This window comes from Mus musculus, chromosome 9 (genome assembly GCF_000001635.26).
Source record: "Mus musculus strain C57BL/6J chromosome 9, GRCm38.p6 C57BL/6J".
Classification (NCBI taxonomy): Eukaryota; Metazoa; Chordata; class Mammalia; order Rodentia; family Muridae; genus Mus; species Mus musculus.
In genome coordinates, this window is record NC_000075.6 from 58,212,826 (window position 1) to 58,228,440 (window position 15,615).

General features: G+C 50.8%; 1 protein-coding gene and 1 non-coding gene across 12 annotated transcripts in view; one reads left to right on the plus strand and one right to left on the minus strand.

Moving 5' to 3' along the window:
- Positions 1-4,353: 4,353 nt before the first annotated feature.
- The window catches only part of Pml (promyelocytic leukemia), a 32,618-nt gene continuing 21,356 nt past the window's right edge, over positions 4,354-15,615 (minus strand). For 2 of the 11 annotated variants that reach the window (XM_006510861.2, XM_006510860.2), the window contains 4 exons: positions 8,890-9,040; positions 6,998-7,744; positions 6,686-6,844; positions 5,251-5,903 (listed from right to left, as the gene is read on the minus strand). In XM_006510861.2, the coding sequence (XP_006510924.1) occupies positions 5,869-5,903; positions 6,686-6,844; positions 6,998-7,744; positions 8,890-9,040 (1,092 nt within the window). In that variant the 3' untranslated portion in view covers positions 5,251-5,868. The other 9 variants (NM_008884.5, NM_178087.4, XM_017313212.2 and 6 more) reach the window with 7 other exon arrangements.
- On the plus strand, positions 8,325-8,429 carry Mir6385 (microRNA 6385). The gene has a single exon (NR_105806.1). It is a non-coding gene; the product is annotated as a microRNA 6385 (primary transcript).

Here is a 15,615-nt window from a genome sequence, read left to right on the forward strand (position 1 = left end):
AGGGTCTGCATCCCAGGGGGCTTCCAGGCAGAGCAACCCCTCAGAGCTCCTCCCACCTCCAGTCAAGGGAGCCTGGCTTCGATGGAGTATGGCACCCGACATGGGCTGAGGACTGCCAGGGGTTGGAAACACCTATGCATCTTTCTCTCTGTGCCTGTACACAGTTCTAGTAGCTTGGAAAGTCTGGGTAAAGCCTGTGCCACCTTAGGGGATCAGGAGAGAGAGGTCAAAAAGAAGGGTGCCATGGAGCTGTGATGACAGGCTGAAAGAGTCCCAGTGTCACCAAGCATCATCAGAGGCCTGCACTCCCCTGTCCCTGGTTCTATAATAGAGGGAGACATAGGAGAGAAGACACAGGGGAACAGAGGAGGCTGGGGAAAGGAACAGCAATATGGTGGCTCTGAGTCACTCCCTCTCCAGGACCAGTCCATGGCAGAGGTATGCTGAGCCTGGTGACCAAGGGTAAGCCTTCTACTTGGGAGACCCTATGCAGATGAGGTCTCTCCAGGGGTAAGGGAGGCTGCCTCTGAAAGGGTGACTGGTAGCCTTTTCTTAAGGTCCCCACTTCCCCCCTCCAGAGTTCAGGGGCATCAGAACTGGAGCCATGACCACATCTACCAGGAAAACCAGCTAAACTCTCCCACTGGAGATCTAGAGGGGTCTCCAGCGTTGGACCTCACAGAGGAGCACTCCGGTCAGGCTGCTGCCTGGGAGAACGATATGTGATATGAAGGAAAGGCTTCCTGGATGAGAACGGGTGTGTTACAGACCAGCCCAGTTCTGCAGCCAGGCAAGGTCAGTCCCAGTGGTTTTACCCTGGGGTCGGCTAAGCATGGCCCACCATTAGGGAAGATTAGGGCTTCATAGGTTGAAAGCCCTGCTGAACTCCTGTGAAGCTTTGGGAAAAAAACCTCTCTCCCTTTTTGGACTCAGTTTCCCCTCCTGTGCTAAGTATTCCTCCTATCTTTTCACCTGAACAGATAAAGTCACTCTTTCCTCATGTCAGTCCCGAAAAAATCCAAGCTGAGGAGAGTCCCTCAGCCTAGTCCCTTCCCCAAGAGACAACCCGCCCCCAGGCACTACCCATTTTCAAACTCCCCAAATAAGCTTTGCTGGAAAGACAGCAAAGGGCTGGAAGCTCCTGTGTAGCCATCGTGTGAGCTCTCGTGCCTCATCTCCCTCCCTCCTTATCTCCAGACCCAGCTGCAAACTTGATGTATTTATTTGCTCTGATGTGTGTAAGGGGGTGGGGCTCTATCCAACCCACAAGTCTGCAGCACTGTGAGAAAGTGACCTTCCTGCAGATGTCTGTCTACCAGCCAGGCGGGGGCCAGAGGGAGGGGGGGGGCTGCTATAAATCCCTCCAGCCTGCCACCAAGGTGGTGACCCCATTAAGGCAAAGGACATTGTCGAGGAAGCTTGGGAAGGTGGGACAGAACCTAAATTCTGAATGGAATCCAGCAAGAGGGGACAATAAGGAGAGAAGTGGGGGATGAGAGAGTGGAGGGTATTGGGGGACTAAAGCCTGTTCTGGGGGGGCGGTCAGCACACAGGCTTCTCTATTGAGAAGTGGATTCTCATTGTGTTCTTTAGCTGATTGCTAAAGGTTAGTATTTGCTTAATTCTTAGGAATTATATAATATTTATTATCATCCTTAATTTGCATATGAGTGCAGTTTTAGATAATCAGGCAAACAACGCTTTTTCCCCCCTGGTCTTACTGGCTGGCTCTTCGGAAATTTTCTGCGGTGAGCTAGCTGGTTTTTGCAATCAATCTGGCTATCAAGTTGAGGATATTTATAATATGTATGAATCGCATTGCCCTCTGGTCCAGGACAGAATTCCTTTGAGCTGAGTTTAAGGAAGTTCCCTGAGCCAAGACTGAAGGAATTTTTTCCCCTCACTTGACAACAAACATGTTTTATGGTTAGATAGGGACTTTCAAACTTCCTGGGTTTGTGTGTGTGTGTGTGTGTGTGTATGATGGGAAGAGTGAGTGGAAATTCTAGATCCTTCTCTCCACAGGCATCTTTTTCATTTAAGCCCAGTGGATCTGGAGCTGACATCTGGGTTCAGAGACAAATGCTAATGACGGTCCTGCCTACCATTCTCTAGTCCTAGCCTCAGGCTTGGCCCTCCTTGTACTAGGCCTCCGATACTCTAAGGGGCGTGTCCTCACAGATCTCACCCATATCTTCTGTCATTGCTCTCCACATATACCCATCCCTACAGCACTCCATGACCAGCTCCGACTTGCACTGTAACTGGAGATGGGGTCTCTCCAGAAACTGTACATCCTCAGCAAAGGCAGCACCCCCACCCCCCAGGAGAGGGAAACTGATCCCTGGCAGGCAGCTGACAACCTTACAGAAATCATGCCTCTGAGTTCTCACTGTCCAAGCAGCTGTGGATGAAAGAAAACACTCTTTTTAGAGGTCGCAAATCGAAAAAGTACCAGAGAAGGCCTGTCATAACTGGTATTAGCACATAAGTTGGAGGAATGTGAAAATAGGACAAAATTACCTTAAAAGATTCCTTAGGGGGTGGCAGTAATATGACAAAAAGAGGTAGAGAGACACTGCCCTAAAATTTAAAAAGAAATTAGGATAAGCTTGAGCAGTAGTGGTACCAGGCTGAGGGAGACGGGAGCTTCAGGGGCCTTCATTTCCCATCACCCAAGACTGGGCAATCAGGATGACACTGAAAGGAGACAGGAAACTTCCGCCCAAGTTCAAGGCCAGACACCTGGTGCAGTGGCCTAGGCATGGGCTCCCTCTGGGGTCAATTCTACTTCTGCCTGCATAGGCAAGAGAGCTGACCTCCTGCAAGATATTGGCTTTGCTGGTCCCTGTGTTCACTGATAGGAAGAAGGCAACCAAGGTGTAAGGAAACGGTGTAGCTGAGAGGAGGGGTTGCAGCTACTTGACATTGGTGGCTAAGTCCTAGTATGACAGCTGGGAGACTGAACCAAGAACACACCTGATGTCCTGGGCTCTTGCCCTTAGAACTGTGCATGGCTCAGTCGTTCCCATGATTGGTGGACTTGGCCCCCCTGGGGAGCTGCAGCAGAGGGCCTTCGAGATGCTTCTAAAAGATGGTTCCAGAAAGGGATAGAGCATGCCTTGGGGTGCCACGTGAGCAGTTCCTCAGTAGCTTCGGGGATTCCTCCATTACTAAAGCCATGCCTGGAGACCAGTGAATGGTGGCTCAGATTTCCCCTGGGTTCATGACCTGTGCTCCAGATGTGACCCTGAGTCCGGTCTAACCCCACATCTTACCATTTACCCCCAGGTAGACTGCAGGTCATGGTCTCCTCACTGACAACCTTAACCCACTCACCCCACCCCCAACTCCGACTTCGGCCTTACCTGGCTCAGCTCTCTCTCACTCTCCTGTGGTCCCTGTCCTAATTTCACCGATGATTCAACATTTTCCAAACGCTTCCACATTTACAGGTTTGCTGTGCCTGTGTTTCTGCTGGGCTTACAGTTACTTAATATTAATGATATGCATACCTTTAAAGAATTCCAACTTAGTGGCATTCTGAGCAACTGTACCTCAGAAATCAGCAAGACTGGCAAAATCGTTCTCGATAGGTGTTCAAATAAAGACTTAGATGTTTGAAAATTGTCCTCCGTGAGCCAGCTACCTAAAGCCGTCTTTTGTCCCACAATGCCCAACACATTACAAAGGGCTGGGACACATTATGCCTAGGCTACCAACCCCAACAAAGCTGTGCACAATGGTCCAGCAAACCTCTGCTCAGACATGTGGGCTGTGGTGCCCTCTGCTGACAGAAGCTGGGGGTAGTGTAAGCTTGGATCCTCTTCTACCTGGGACGGTTCAGTCCTGACTTAATGGTTAATGTACCACACCCGGGAGCCTATGCTAACTAGCTGTGCCCTTAATAGAGAACAAATGAGGCAGAAACCCAAATGCAGGGGAGCTTGACAAACCTAGGGTGTTGGCAGGGAGTCTCAGAAGACCAAGGAGATCTGCTGAGAGGGGCAGGCCCAAGGTTAGACTTTGAAGGTGAAATGGAGTAGGGTCCAGGGTAGCAGAACAGCAGGCACCTGGGTAGCCTTTGGGTGTTGTGCAGGTTGGGGCTAGGCTAAAGCAGACTTTCAAGGGACATTCACAAGGGCATGAGCTAGCCTTTGTTCTCAAAAGAGGGGTTAGGGCAGAAACGAGCCAAGCAGCCCCAAGAAGCCCGATCTGTATTATTCCAGGTCCTTCTCCCATTTGGAGCATCAGGAACACAGAGCCAACTACTGCTCACTTGCTAAGACACGGTGGTGCCTCTTCTTGGCTCCCTCCCAGCCTCTCCCCCGAACACAGTGTGTATTCTTTTTTTTTCCAATTTTATTTATTTAATGTATGAGTGTGCTGCTGCATATACATCTGCCTCACAATGTGTATTCTTGTTATGTTGCTGAGACTTGCTGTTTGTTTTCTTAGAGTGGTAACTCTCATCTTGTCTGTAAAATAAGCCCATAAGTCACAAACACTGACCCTTCTCATTAATTTCCAGCAAAGATCTCATGAAGTAAAAAAATATACATTTTCTCATTTTACAGAGGAGCCGCCTGAGGACCAGGGAGTTAGGAGTACCAGATCTACCACGATCTACCAAAAACGGAATCCCAACTTCCAGACCAATAAGGTTTTGATTGGTGTGTGTGTGGGTAAACCTTGACAAAATTTAAAAATGTGGCACACACAGCATATTTAAACTTGCCTGGCAGCTCACCCAGCCAAGGAGCACCATTCCCTAGAACGCTGTGCACTGGCGCTTGGAAAGTTCTAAGCTGAGCTCCGTCTAGGATATCAAAGACAATGCATGAACCACACATTGCAATTTCCTACACTGCTCCTCGCTCTCAGTTCACAGGATTTTATCGACAGCTCTAGAAACCTGAAAATGGGAGAGTTCCCAGCAGCAAAGGACCTGCAGGTCCTGGTCTCTGGCTCGTGCCTCCCCCTAGGAGGCAATTCTTGAAGTTGGTGCCTCTCATTTTGGGAACCATCTTGAGCAAAGTCCACCTGGGTTTCCCTACTTGAAATAGAGGACTCATGTCCTTAGCTCTGGATGAGACAATGCTCAGCTCTGTCAGACTCTGACTTTCCCCAAAGCCAAGTTGGGCGATTACCTGCTCACTCATGTCTAGGAGAGCCTTTTGTCCCCAGGAAAGAGGCTCCTCAAAGGCTCCTCTAGGGAAGGAGGGATGAGTAGAGATTGCAATCAGAATGTTAGGGTTTCAGGATTCACATGTTTACTGAAGGCTTTGACAGCAGTGAGGGGCGGGGCTTCCTTCTGTCATTAATCCACCATCAACTGAAGACAAGCAGCCTGCTGAGGCTGGGACTCAGTGGGTCCTGTTTAGTTCAGGGATAGGCTGAGGGCAAGGTATGAGACATGGGCCCAGCACCGCGTTGCCAGTACAGCCAGACCAAGGTCTCAACCTTTCTCCTCCCATCCTTATCCCCACCCAGAACCAGAGCTCTAATGGATAGTTTTCAGAGTTCAGCCTTACTGTGATAGGAATGGACTTCTACAGAAGGCCTTAGAGCAGCAGTTCTCAACCTGTTGTTCGTGACCCAATTGGGGTTGGGGGTGGGGTCAAACGACCCTTTCATAGGAGTCGCATATCAGATATTCTTCATACCAGATGTTTACATTACAGTTCATGAACTAGCAAAATTACAGACATGAAATAGCAACAAAATGATTTTATGGTTGGGGGTCACAACAACCATAAGAAACTGTATTAAAGGGTGGAGCATTGGGTGCCTTGGAACACCCATAGGATGAGTCAGAGGTGTGGGGGTGCAGGCATCATTCATATGAAAATGGAGGTCATCAGGCTGTCAAAGCTGGAACTCTGGGCTATCTGGAAAACACCCTAGGCGCAAGCAGGGAATGGGTCAGGGTGGAATGTGGACAGCAACAGCAGTTCAGTCAACCACAGGGAACAACTGACCTCCAAGATGGCCATAAGGTCAGGGACCAAAGGCTCAGAATGAGAGCTGGGGAATGAGAGAAGGTAAGGACGCTTCTTGCCTGCCTCTCCAGTAACCTGCTGCCCAGCCCTGAAACTCCAGCGGCTGAAGACCGAGATAATACCTCGCTCGGGTCAGCCAATCTCACAGGACACTGGAGTTCTGGCCTTTTGCTCATCATACTCAATGTGCATGGCCAGGGGCTTCTCTGCTTCCCTTTGGTGGGGGGGGGGTCGTCAGAGGCAACAGGGGTGCTCAGAATAGAACCACCCAGAGAACTTGTTAACACTACAGGCCCTGCTCCAGAGAGCCTAATTCTAAAGACCTTCCCAAGCTCGAGATGCCAGTGCTCCACTGGATGTCCCTTGGAAGGGCTAAGTGCAGGGAGGGTCAGGAGGCCTGATAAACAAAGAACCAACTCTGAAGGGTCAGTGTGTGGAAACGGGTATGGACGGAGCCACAGTTCCTAGCTCTCTGGCGCCACAAGGCCCCTTTGGAACAAAAGTACTTTAAGAAAAATAAATGTGAACACAGTTGGCCTCTGGTCAGTTGGGGCCGAGAGGACCCAAATTCAAGATGGCATTATGGTTCGAAAGGCACTTTGAGTGCTCATGGGGCTGCTGGTATAGCGGTCAGTGCCACCCTAAAGTATTATTTGTGGATCATCAGCAGGTAGGTCACTTACATGAATCGAACATCCAGGAAGAGCCATAAGGCCACCTGTGGTGGTGGTTGGTGGCAACTGGGGCCCTTGAGAGCTCAGAGGCCACACCTTCTTTATGCAAGCCTTCCTGGTTCTGGCTTTTAGAAGGGAGGTCTAGGTCTGGGGTGCCTCTGGTGTCTGCTGCAGGAATTTTAGAGAAAGTAAGTTTGGTCACAGAGAAAGGACACCTGTTCTGAACTAAATGACCAGGACCTAGGAATGTACTGGAGGGTGGGGATTAGCTCAGGGATGCCCCTCCCTCTGTGCCGAGCCGCTAGGCCAGGCATCCCTTACTTTCAGCTTTGCCTTCTGCCCCAGCAGGGGCATGGCCTTCCAACAGTCCTTCCATGTGGGTGCTAAGAGCCTGCAGGAATTGGGCAACTTGGGTGGAAGCCGACGATGACAACGGGGTGGTCTGCAGGCTCAGATAGTGGACATACTTCTTCAAGCCTTCTTGCCTGTTGGTGCGATATGCATTCAGTAACTCTACAAAGCTCACATTGTGGAGGGCCAAGAGGCGGGCCTCGGACTGTGGCAGGACGCTGGCCTGAATTAGGGGCTGCAGGGAAGCAAAACACTGCAAGCTACTAAAGGAGTAGATATGCTGGGCCAGCGGCAGTCCTGGGGAGATCTCAAGGAGGCAGCACAAGTCCCTCATGGCCAGCACAGAAGCCAGAGCGCTGCGTTCGCTCATGTTTCTCGCCAGGTAGGTCTTGGCTAGGTTCCCAAGTTTGAAGCTGCTAGCGCCGGGTATGCGTTCCCGGATGAGGGGCAGCACGGCCAAGAAACCTGAGATGGTGTCCTGGAATTCCCACAGCTTGTTAATATCACTCAGGGTCTGGAAGAAGATGGGGAGTCCCGGCCCCCACAGCCTAGAACACGCCAAGATGGGACGGTGCATGGTGGTGAGGAAGCTGAGGAAGTGCCGGAGCCCCGCCTCCAGGGAGACAGCTTTGGAGTAGACACTGAAGGCCTCGGGCTGGATGAGCACACGGAACTTGCTTTCCCGGTTCACCGCGGCCAGCTGGCTAATTTTCTGGGCTAGGCAGGAAAGAAGGTCACGGTGAGGTTCAGGGTTCAGGAGGCACTGGGTTGAGTGCAAGGGATCGGGCTGTTGACCCACTGTCTAGAAATCCCACTTTGAAGCCTGCTGGCAGGAACCAAGTATCTTCCATATGTAGTTCTTACCTGGCTCCGATAGGGGGCGGGGATGGCTCACCCGTCCTGAAGCTGGCTCTTCCTATGCCTCCTGCCCTGCAGTTTGCCCAACCCTTAGAATTCTGCCCATTTTGTATTTTCTCAGCCTCCACCTACAACAGAGACCCCGCGTGTTTCTTATCCGCCTTCTATTCTGTTCCTACCTCCAACCCCATCAGTCCCTGCTGGATCAGAGCTCTGGGCTGCATCCCTTAAGAGCATTGCCCAGAGACTCCTCCTGAAGCCCAAAGATAGGTTTTTTGTTTGTTTGTTTGGGTTTTGTTTTTTTTTGTTTTTTTTTTTTTGGGTTTTTTTTTTTTTTGTGTGTGTGTGCTATGGAAATACCTGATGATTCTGGATGGCTGGGCTAGCCCCAATACAGGGCCCATAACTATTGGCTGAGTAAAGGGTCAGAGCTGAGGAACCAGGGCAAGGATGACAGAGAGGAAGACTAGGGGCTTCCAGGACAAGGAGTCGCAACTCTCTGTAACCTGGGTTCTGCAGGTTTCCTCATGTATCTGGGCCCTGTTCTAGGAAACGTGTGGTCACAGCCAAAGGTCAAGAGTAGATTACTGCCAGTCAGTGGTGGCTCACACCTTTAATCCCAGCACTTGGGAAGCAGAGGCAGGCGGATTTCTGAGTTCAAGGCCAGCCTGGTCTACAGAGTGAGTTCCAGGACAGCCCCGGATACACAGAGAAACCCTGTCTCTAAAAGGTCAACTATGGCCTATACACTGTTCCCAATCTCTCCACAGAGGTTTTGTCAGAAGTGAATCTGTGGAGTTACACATCTCCCTCTCACGTCCTGGTTCTACTCCAGGCAGATATGGCAGCACTTGGTATCTCAGGTGTGTCAGAGTCCTCTGTCCACCTGGCTGTCGTGGCTGGTTAGGGGCTGGCAGGAGCCTTAGAAGTGGCTCTACCTGCATTTTCCCTGGGGACTCAGAGACTAAGCTAAAAAGAGGTAAGGTAGGTCTTGGGAAACCCACTTTCATTGTCAATCTTGAGGTCAAAGAAAACCAGGGTCCTGTCTTCTAAGTGGGGTTCGGCGAGGCTCTCATCCAAGGCCTTGAGGGAATTGGGGCCCTCCAGCTGCAGGCTGCTGGACTCACTGCTGCTATCGTCCAACTCGTGGGAGGACTGCAACACAAAGAAGCCAACAGGTCAGGAGTTCAGAGGCCTTGAAGGTCCAAGGCGAGGTTAAGTCTGCGCTCTGGAGCAAGTGTGCGCACAGGAAACTGTAGGGATGATACCCGCCTGCACAGTAAGAGCCTCTCTGTGCGCAGGAGAGGGTGGAGTAGTGGGGACGCACAAATGTGTATGCAGGTGTGAACCGGATGTGTCTCATGTAAGGATTGCACACATGAGCCAGGGCTGTGGCTTCTGGAGAACACCTCTGGCTGCAGAGAGAGTTAACATGCCTGCTGCCCTAGTTGTTGTTTTTGTTAACTTGACACAAGCTAGAGTCATCTGAGATGGGGGAGCTACAATGTGGGGAGAATGCCTCCCTTCGTAAGTAGTGATTGATATGGAGGGGCAAAGCCCACTGAGAGCGGTGCCATCCCTGGGCACACGGTCTTTGGGTGTATAAGAGATCAGGCTGAGCTAGCCAGGAAGAACAGCAGCCAGTAAAAAGCATTCTTCCACAGATTCTGAGTCAGTGCCTGTCTTGGGTTCCTGTCATGACTTCCCTGGATGATGGACTACAAGCTGTGACCTGAAATAAGTACCTTTGGCCGTGGCGGTTATCACCCACCCTTCCAAAACACTTGCTTTTCACAAACCTTCAGCCAAGAGAAGTTGTGGTGCTCACTAGAAAGCGAACCAGGGCTGGGCTCTCCTAAAGGAAGTTGCTTTTCATTCAACTTATATTTTGTAGTCCTGCATCAGGCACCCCAACTTCCTCCCAGCCCGCCTTACACCCAGACACCCCACATTGCTTTGCCATCCCTGTGAGGGCCTTTCTGGAGGCATCTTCCTAGTTTCGAGCTGAGAGCAGGAGACTGTTCTCTTCCCCACGGAAAAATTACGTCATTTTCTGGAGTGGCCTCCAGAGTTTGCACTCTTGCTCCGGGTTTCTGTCCTTAGACTCCCAGTGTCTATCCTCACACTTGGATTGGTAGGCAGAGCTGAGCCACCCTGGTTATGCCCTTCTCTGGTCTGGGTTCACCCTCTCCAGATGCTGAAGAGCTGCCTCACTGGCCCAGTCAATTCGTCTATGCACGGGCTGCCTCTTCCTAGGTCTTCAGTGACATCGCACACGGACTGCCTCTTCCTAGATCTTCCTTCTGACCTCAAGCATTTACACCAAAAGCCCCTTTGGGCCCCAGGTGCGCCCACCTGACTCTTTCCTCCTGACGATGTCCCTTCAGGCCTTGAAGGCAGTCTTCAGAGCAGAACACCTGGAGCGCTCCACAGCTCTACCTTCTGGTTACTGCCTTCATCTTCATGCCTCATCACTTATGGTAGGAAACCTCATTTCTAGATCTGCCTTCTCTGAGGGAACCTGTAGGTATCTCACTAACAGGATGCCCCCCTTTCCCTCCTCTGAGCTGTGGCTAAAGGAAAGGCAGGATCTGTCTTTTTAGCCCAGGCACAGCCCCCACACTCCCCCAAACCCCCAGGAATTGCCATGCACTAATGGCAGAGGCTGGTCTCACTGGTACACCATGTACTTGAGCTAGGTGGCTAAAAACTCCTTATTCGCCTCTTCTCTTAAATCTCAAACCAACTTGGCTTAAATGGACCATTTAAGCAAGACATCTCTAAAAACAAGGGTCTATAGGAAGGGAACACACAGCATCTGGACCAGCATCTCTCCCTCCTAGCTCAGCAAGGGAGTCTCTGGGCACATCAGAAGCCCTCACTCATCCATCTTATTCCAAATATCAGAATAGCTGAGTGTGGAGGGAGGGAAGAAAGGAGGAAGAGAGATGGAAAAAAAATCAGGAAACTTGCTTGTGGGGGAAAGAGAAGTGGAGGCAGGAGAGAATAGGGCTGAGAAAAGAGAGTTCTCATGCAGGCAGGGGTAAGACCAACTGAGAGAAGGCCAAAGAATTAAACAACAACAACACTGGAGTGAGATGATGAGAGACCAAGGACCGGGATGGGAGACTTAAGTGTCACCATGGGCCATAAGCTCTCTTCCCTTCCCTGTTCTCCGATGGAGGTGAGAGCCAGTCTTTCTTGTCCTTTCTGTATCACACCCACTAACTTAAATGTCACCCCCTTCCAAATAAAGGAACATTCCTCTCTTCCACACACCGAATGCCCCCGTTCAGCAATGCCTGATTTTGGCTAGGCCTTAGTAGCATAGGAAGTCCAGGCTGTTCATGGGACATAGAATCTATGGGGGTGGGATCCAGCAATGTGCAGTTGCTTAAAGTCCTCGGTGCACAGCCAGGCTTGAGAAGCTCCGGTCTACACGGACATTCATGCCTTGTTTGATGACAAGCTGAACAGACAAAAGTCAACTCCTTTTGGGAAGCCAGTGTTTAGCTTAGGGAGCCATCTAGAATCTTCCACTGATGCTCAGCAAAAGTCTCGATCCTGAAGAACTTTCTCACGCCTAAGCTTCAGCTACAGCTGGGCTCAGTTTAGTGAGACACGTGTGTCTCTGGGGTTCACAGACACAAACTCCTAACTCCTAGCTCCAAGGCTCTTAAAGGCCTTGGAGACAAGGCACAGATATTAGCAAACTAGGCCATGTAATTAGCTGCTAGGACCCTTGTGCCTGCGGCTCCAGCCCTTCTGCAGGCAGCTCTGCTCTTACACACACACACGGTTCCCACATTCTCAGTCAAGCACCTGCCTCTCATATCAGTACCATGGTGGCATCTCTACACCAGCTGTTGCTCATGAGCCTCCCTTCCTCTGCCAGTCATCCTTGCTGGGTCTGCCACAGGCTGCTCCAGTTCCTGCTTGCTCTGATACTGTCAAGGTCTCTAGTCATCTGTCACAAAAAATGGGTGAGACTACCTATCTCTTCTGCTGCAAGACTCTTCAAACAGTGGCCCTGGCTAGGTGCAGGGCCCCACCCATCTTTCCAGAGCTTAAGCACAGCTTTCCTCCCATGGGCTCTACAAGAGACTAGGACCTGACTTCTCTCCACATCTGAGACCCAGCTGCCTCATCCAGCAAGATGAGCTCTTCTGAAACATTCCTCCTTGCACGGTCTCTCCCCTGGGACAGGGAAGTCTTGTAATGGACATAAATGCAGGGCAGGCCATTCTGAGGCCTGCCTACCCCTACTGTCTCATTTGAAAAAGATGGCACTTCAGCAGGCCAATACTTATAGAACAGCCCCTCATTATAAAGTAAAACAAAGGCCCTACAAGAAAGGAGATAGGGAAGATAGGGATGGGTACCCTGAAGCACTATCTGTCCCTCCAAACTGCAAAGTGCAAATTTGTATTTGTAAATACACACACACACACACACACACATATATATATATATACATATATACACATAAAAGCAATGGACTCTTCTACCCCCAGGCTTGCTCTGCACAGTGAGCAATGATCACCTCTTCCTAACCTGAATTGTGTATCTCCCTCCTCCCTTGGTGATCCTGATAACCCACGGATGGTTGGATCTCACTGTCCTCTCCCCACCTGCTATAGTGCTTGTGACATCTCCTGAGCTCAACCATATACAATGCCCAGGGAAACCTCTGGAATACTTTTCTCCACTGTTCCTTCCTAGGTTTCCAGTTCCATCCCGGGGCCAGTAGCTTGAACGTTATCAAAGATGATGAGATAGAAAGTAATGTCCAGCTAACAGAAGAATATAGGCAACAACGGAAAGGCAAGGACCAAATTTTGGCTACAGGTGAGAAACAGTTACAAGAGGTGCCCTGCCCTCAGCAATGCACCTCTGCAGAGGGTAGAGTGGTAATCCAGGGGGAGGGACAGAGAGAATGTGCACAGTACACACACAAGGCTTTAGGCAAAGCTGCCAGTACACCCTGGCATTCTGGTCTAGCAGGCAGGAGCAACAACTAGTCAGAGCAGGCTGCCCTAACCCAGAGACTGTACCCAGTACAGGGGAAAGGAAGCCAGAATCAAAGCCAGAAAAACAACCTTTACAAGAGCAAAGAGACCTGGAACGAAGCACCCAGAAATGCAAAGAGAGATGGACTTCTGGGAGAGGCTGACCCAGTCAGGAATGCTAGGGACTATCTAGGACCACGGTGCTGAGAGGCCTGGAGCTTCCCTCGTGCCAACAAATGGGTAGAGGGTGTAGGCATGGTGTGGAGATGCAGAAAGTAGGATGAGAAGCCTAGGCCAAGGGGGAAGCAGGGAGCGGGCAGTGACTGGCAAGAAGGAAGTAGATGAATCAGAAGACACAAGGGCGGGGGAGCAGGAGATAGAGTGAGCCTCCTCACAGGGTGGGGGCAGGGGAGCAGGGGAGCAGGACTCAGGTGTGGGTCTTAGAGGAAGACAGACTTCCCCTCCAACCAGGCAGAAGTGGCAGATGAAGGGAAGTGCCAACAGCAGACAAATCTGTAATTAGGTAGCAGATGCTGACAATTCCCACACCGCCAAAAGGGCTTCAGTTTCTTACCAGGAGCAGAAGGTATAGTCAACAGGCTAGGGTCAGGGTCAGGATGAAGCTCAGAGAAGTGTCCCTGAGGAGCCAAATGAGAACGGGAGGGCATGACCAGAAGTCCTTAGTTCTTTGCCTTCCTTTGTGGCTTTTCTCTAACATGTCTCCAGGGGGCAGCAGAGAGTCAATGGGGCCCCGGGGAATCTTCCTGTGGTTGTTTCTGCCAGCAGAGCTCCATGAGATAATGATTGAAAAAGGGAGAGCTGGTAGGAGGTGACAGATTTGAGGCTGTGGTCTGAGTCAGAGCAGTCAGTCCATTTTGAGATGGTGTCAAAGCACGAAGTGTGGCCATGCTGATGGTTGCCAGCTGAAGTGACTGACAGGCTGAAGATCCTTGAGTTGTCAAGGAGTGGAGGTCAGATGGTGGGTGTTGAAATCAACCAGAAAGAAAGCAAGACATGAAGGGGAAGAAGAAATCTAGGGGTGGGGTGGGGCAGATGGTCCTATCTTTCCTCCATGAGAGGGGAGGCGGGGAGATGTCTGAGACAAACTGGGGAGATAGGGTTGCACTCTAAGAGCTGGACCTCAAAGCCACCAGTGATGGAATATATTATAGTAGAGGCCTTGCCCTGCTTTCCACTTTGGATGTTCACAGTGTGGCGGGAAGAAAGCTAAACGGCACCACAGGGAAGATCCTGCACAGGATCTGATGGCCATGGGGAAAAGGGTTCACAACAGAGATTATGTGGAAGTATTTATTGAAACAAACAAACAAAAAAAAAGCCGGGCGTGGTGGTGCATGCCTTTAATCCCAGCACTCGGGAGGCAGAAGCAGGCAGATTTCTGAGTTTGAGGCCAGCCTGGTCTACAAAGTGAGTTCCAGGACAGCCAGGCTATACAGAGAAACCGTCTCAAAAAAAAAAAAAAAAATAGTATTTATTGAGCAGTCATACCTGTCAGGCTTTGGGATGGACAGAATCTCTGCATTCATAGGCAGGGATATCTGGCCATAAGACTGCAGAGTGAGATGGGGTGGCAAGCAGCCACGGAAGAGGAAAGAAGTCAGGTTCTCAGAGGCCGGTCTGATAGAGGACCCAGGCCTGGACTGGTAGAGATGTGGCTTCTTGGTGGTGCTAATGAAATTTCAAAGACTTCAAGGAGGGCCTTGAACTTGGAAATTCCCCCGTGGGGCTCTGTTAGAATCTCTGGGGTGGGGGACCTAATTCCTGAGCACCACCCATGGAAGAAGCATTTGGCTGAAAAGCCATGGAGAAGCCACTGGTGAAACCTGAGGGAGCCCTGGAGGGAGTGTCCAAGGGACTGGAAGGTTCTGGGCATGCAGCAGAGTGTGGTGATGGCCCTCTCTCTGTGTGTGCGCATCAGCAGATGCCTGGGAAGCCCTGTGGTGGCCAGAGTGGTGGCCTGAGCAATAGGAGGAGCCCTATGTCGAGGTACAGTACCCCTGGAGGACAGGCTACCAAGGGTGATGAAGGAAGGTGGCTCTCCTTGCTTTGTGTGGGAAAATGCAGATCTGAGAGAGGACAGCAGCATACTTCTGGCAAGTGGAAGGCTGACTGGAAGACTAGACTTAAGAGTCAGAGCTTGCTCAGTGGGATGATGGGAAGACCAACTCCGTGGGTGGCAGGCACTGTGGTGTAGACTGCTGGTCCTGCTGGGGTCCAACATAGGTGGGAGGTTCTTCAGGTACTCAGCAGGGAGGTGACTGCTGGTAATGAGGGTTCTGTACACTCTCCAGTATAGAATCGTGGACTGTGAGCTTGGGGACCACAGAGACCTCCAGTCTAACCTCTTACTCTCCTCATGCTTTGCTTCCTCTGGACACGTAACAGCCTAGTCTCTGATGACATGCCTCCAGGTACAGAAGAGTCACGGGTTTCATTACCAGATGCCTTTAAAGGTTTCTAACATGAACTAGACTCTTGCATAGGGCTTCTGAGATGGTTTGACTGAGAACACTCCTCATAAGTTCATATGTTTGAATCCTTGGACCCCGGTTGGTGGAACTATTTGGGAAGAATTAGGAGGCGTGGCCTTATTGGAGTAGGTGGGTCACTGAGAGTGGACTTTGAAGTTTCAAAAGTCTATGTTGGGGCTGGAGAGGTGGCTCAGAGGTTAAGAGCACTGACTGCTCTTCCAGAGGTACT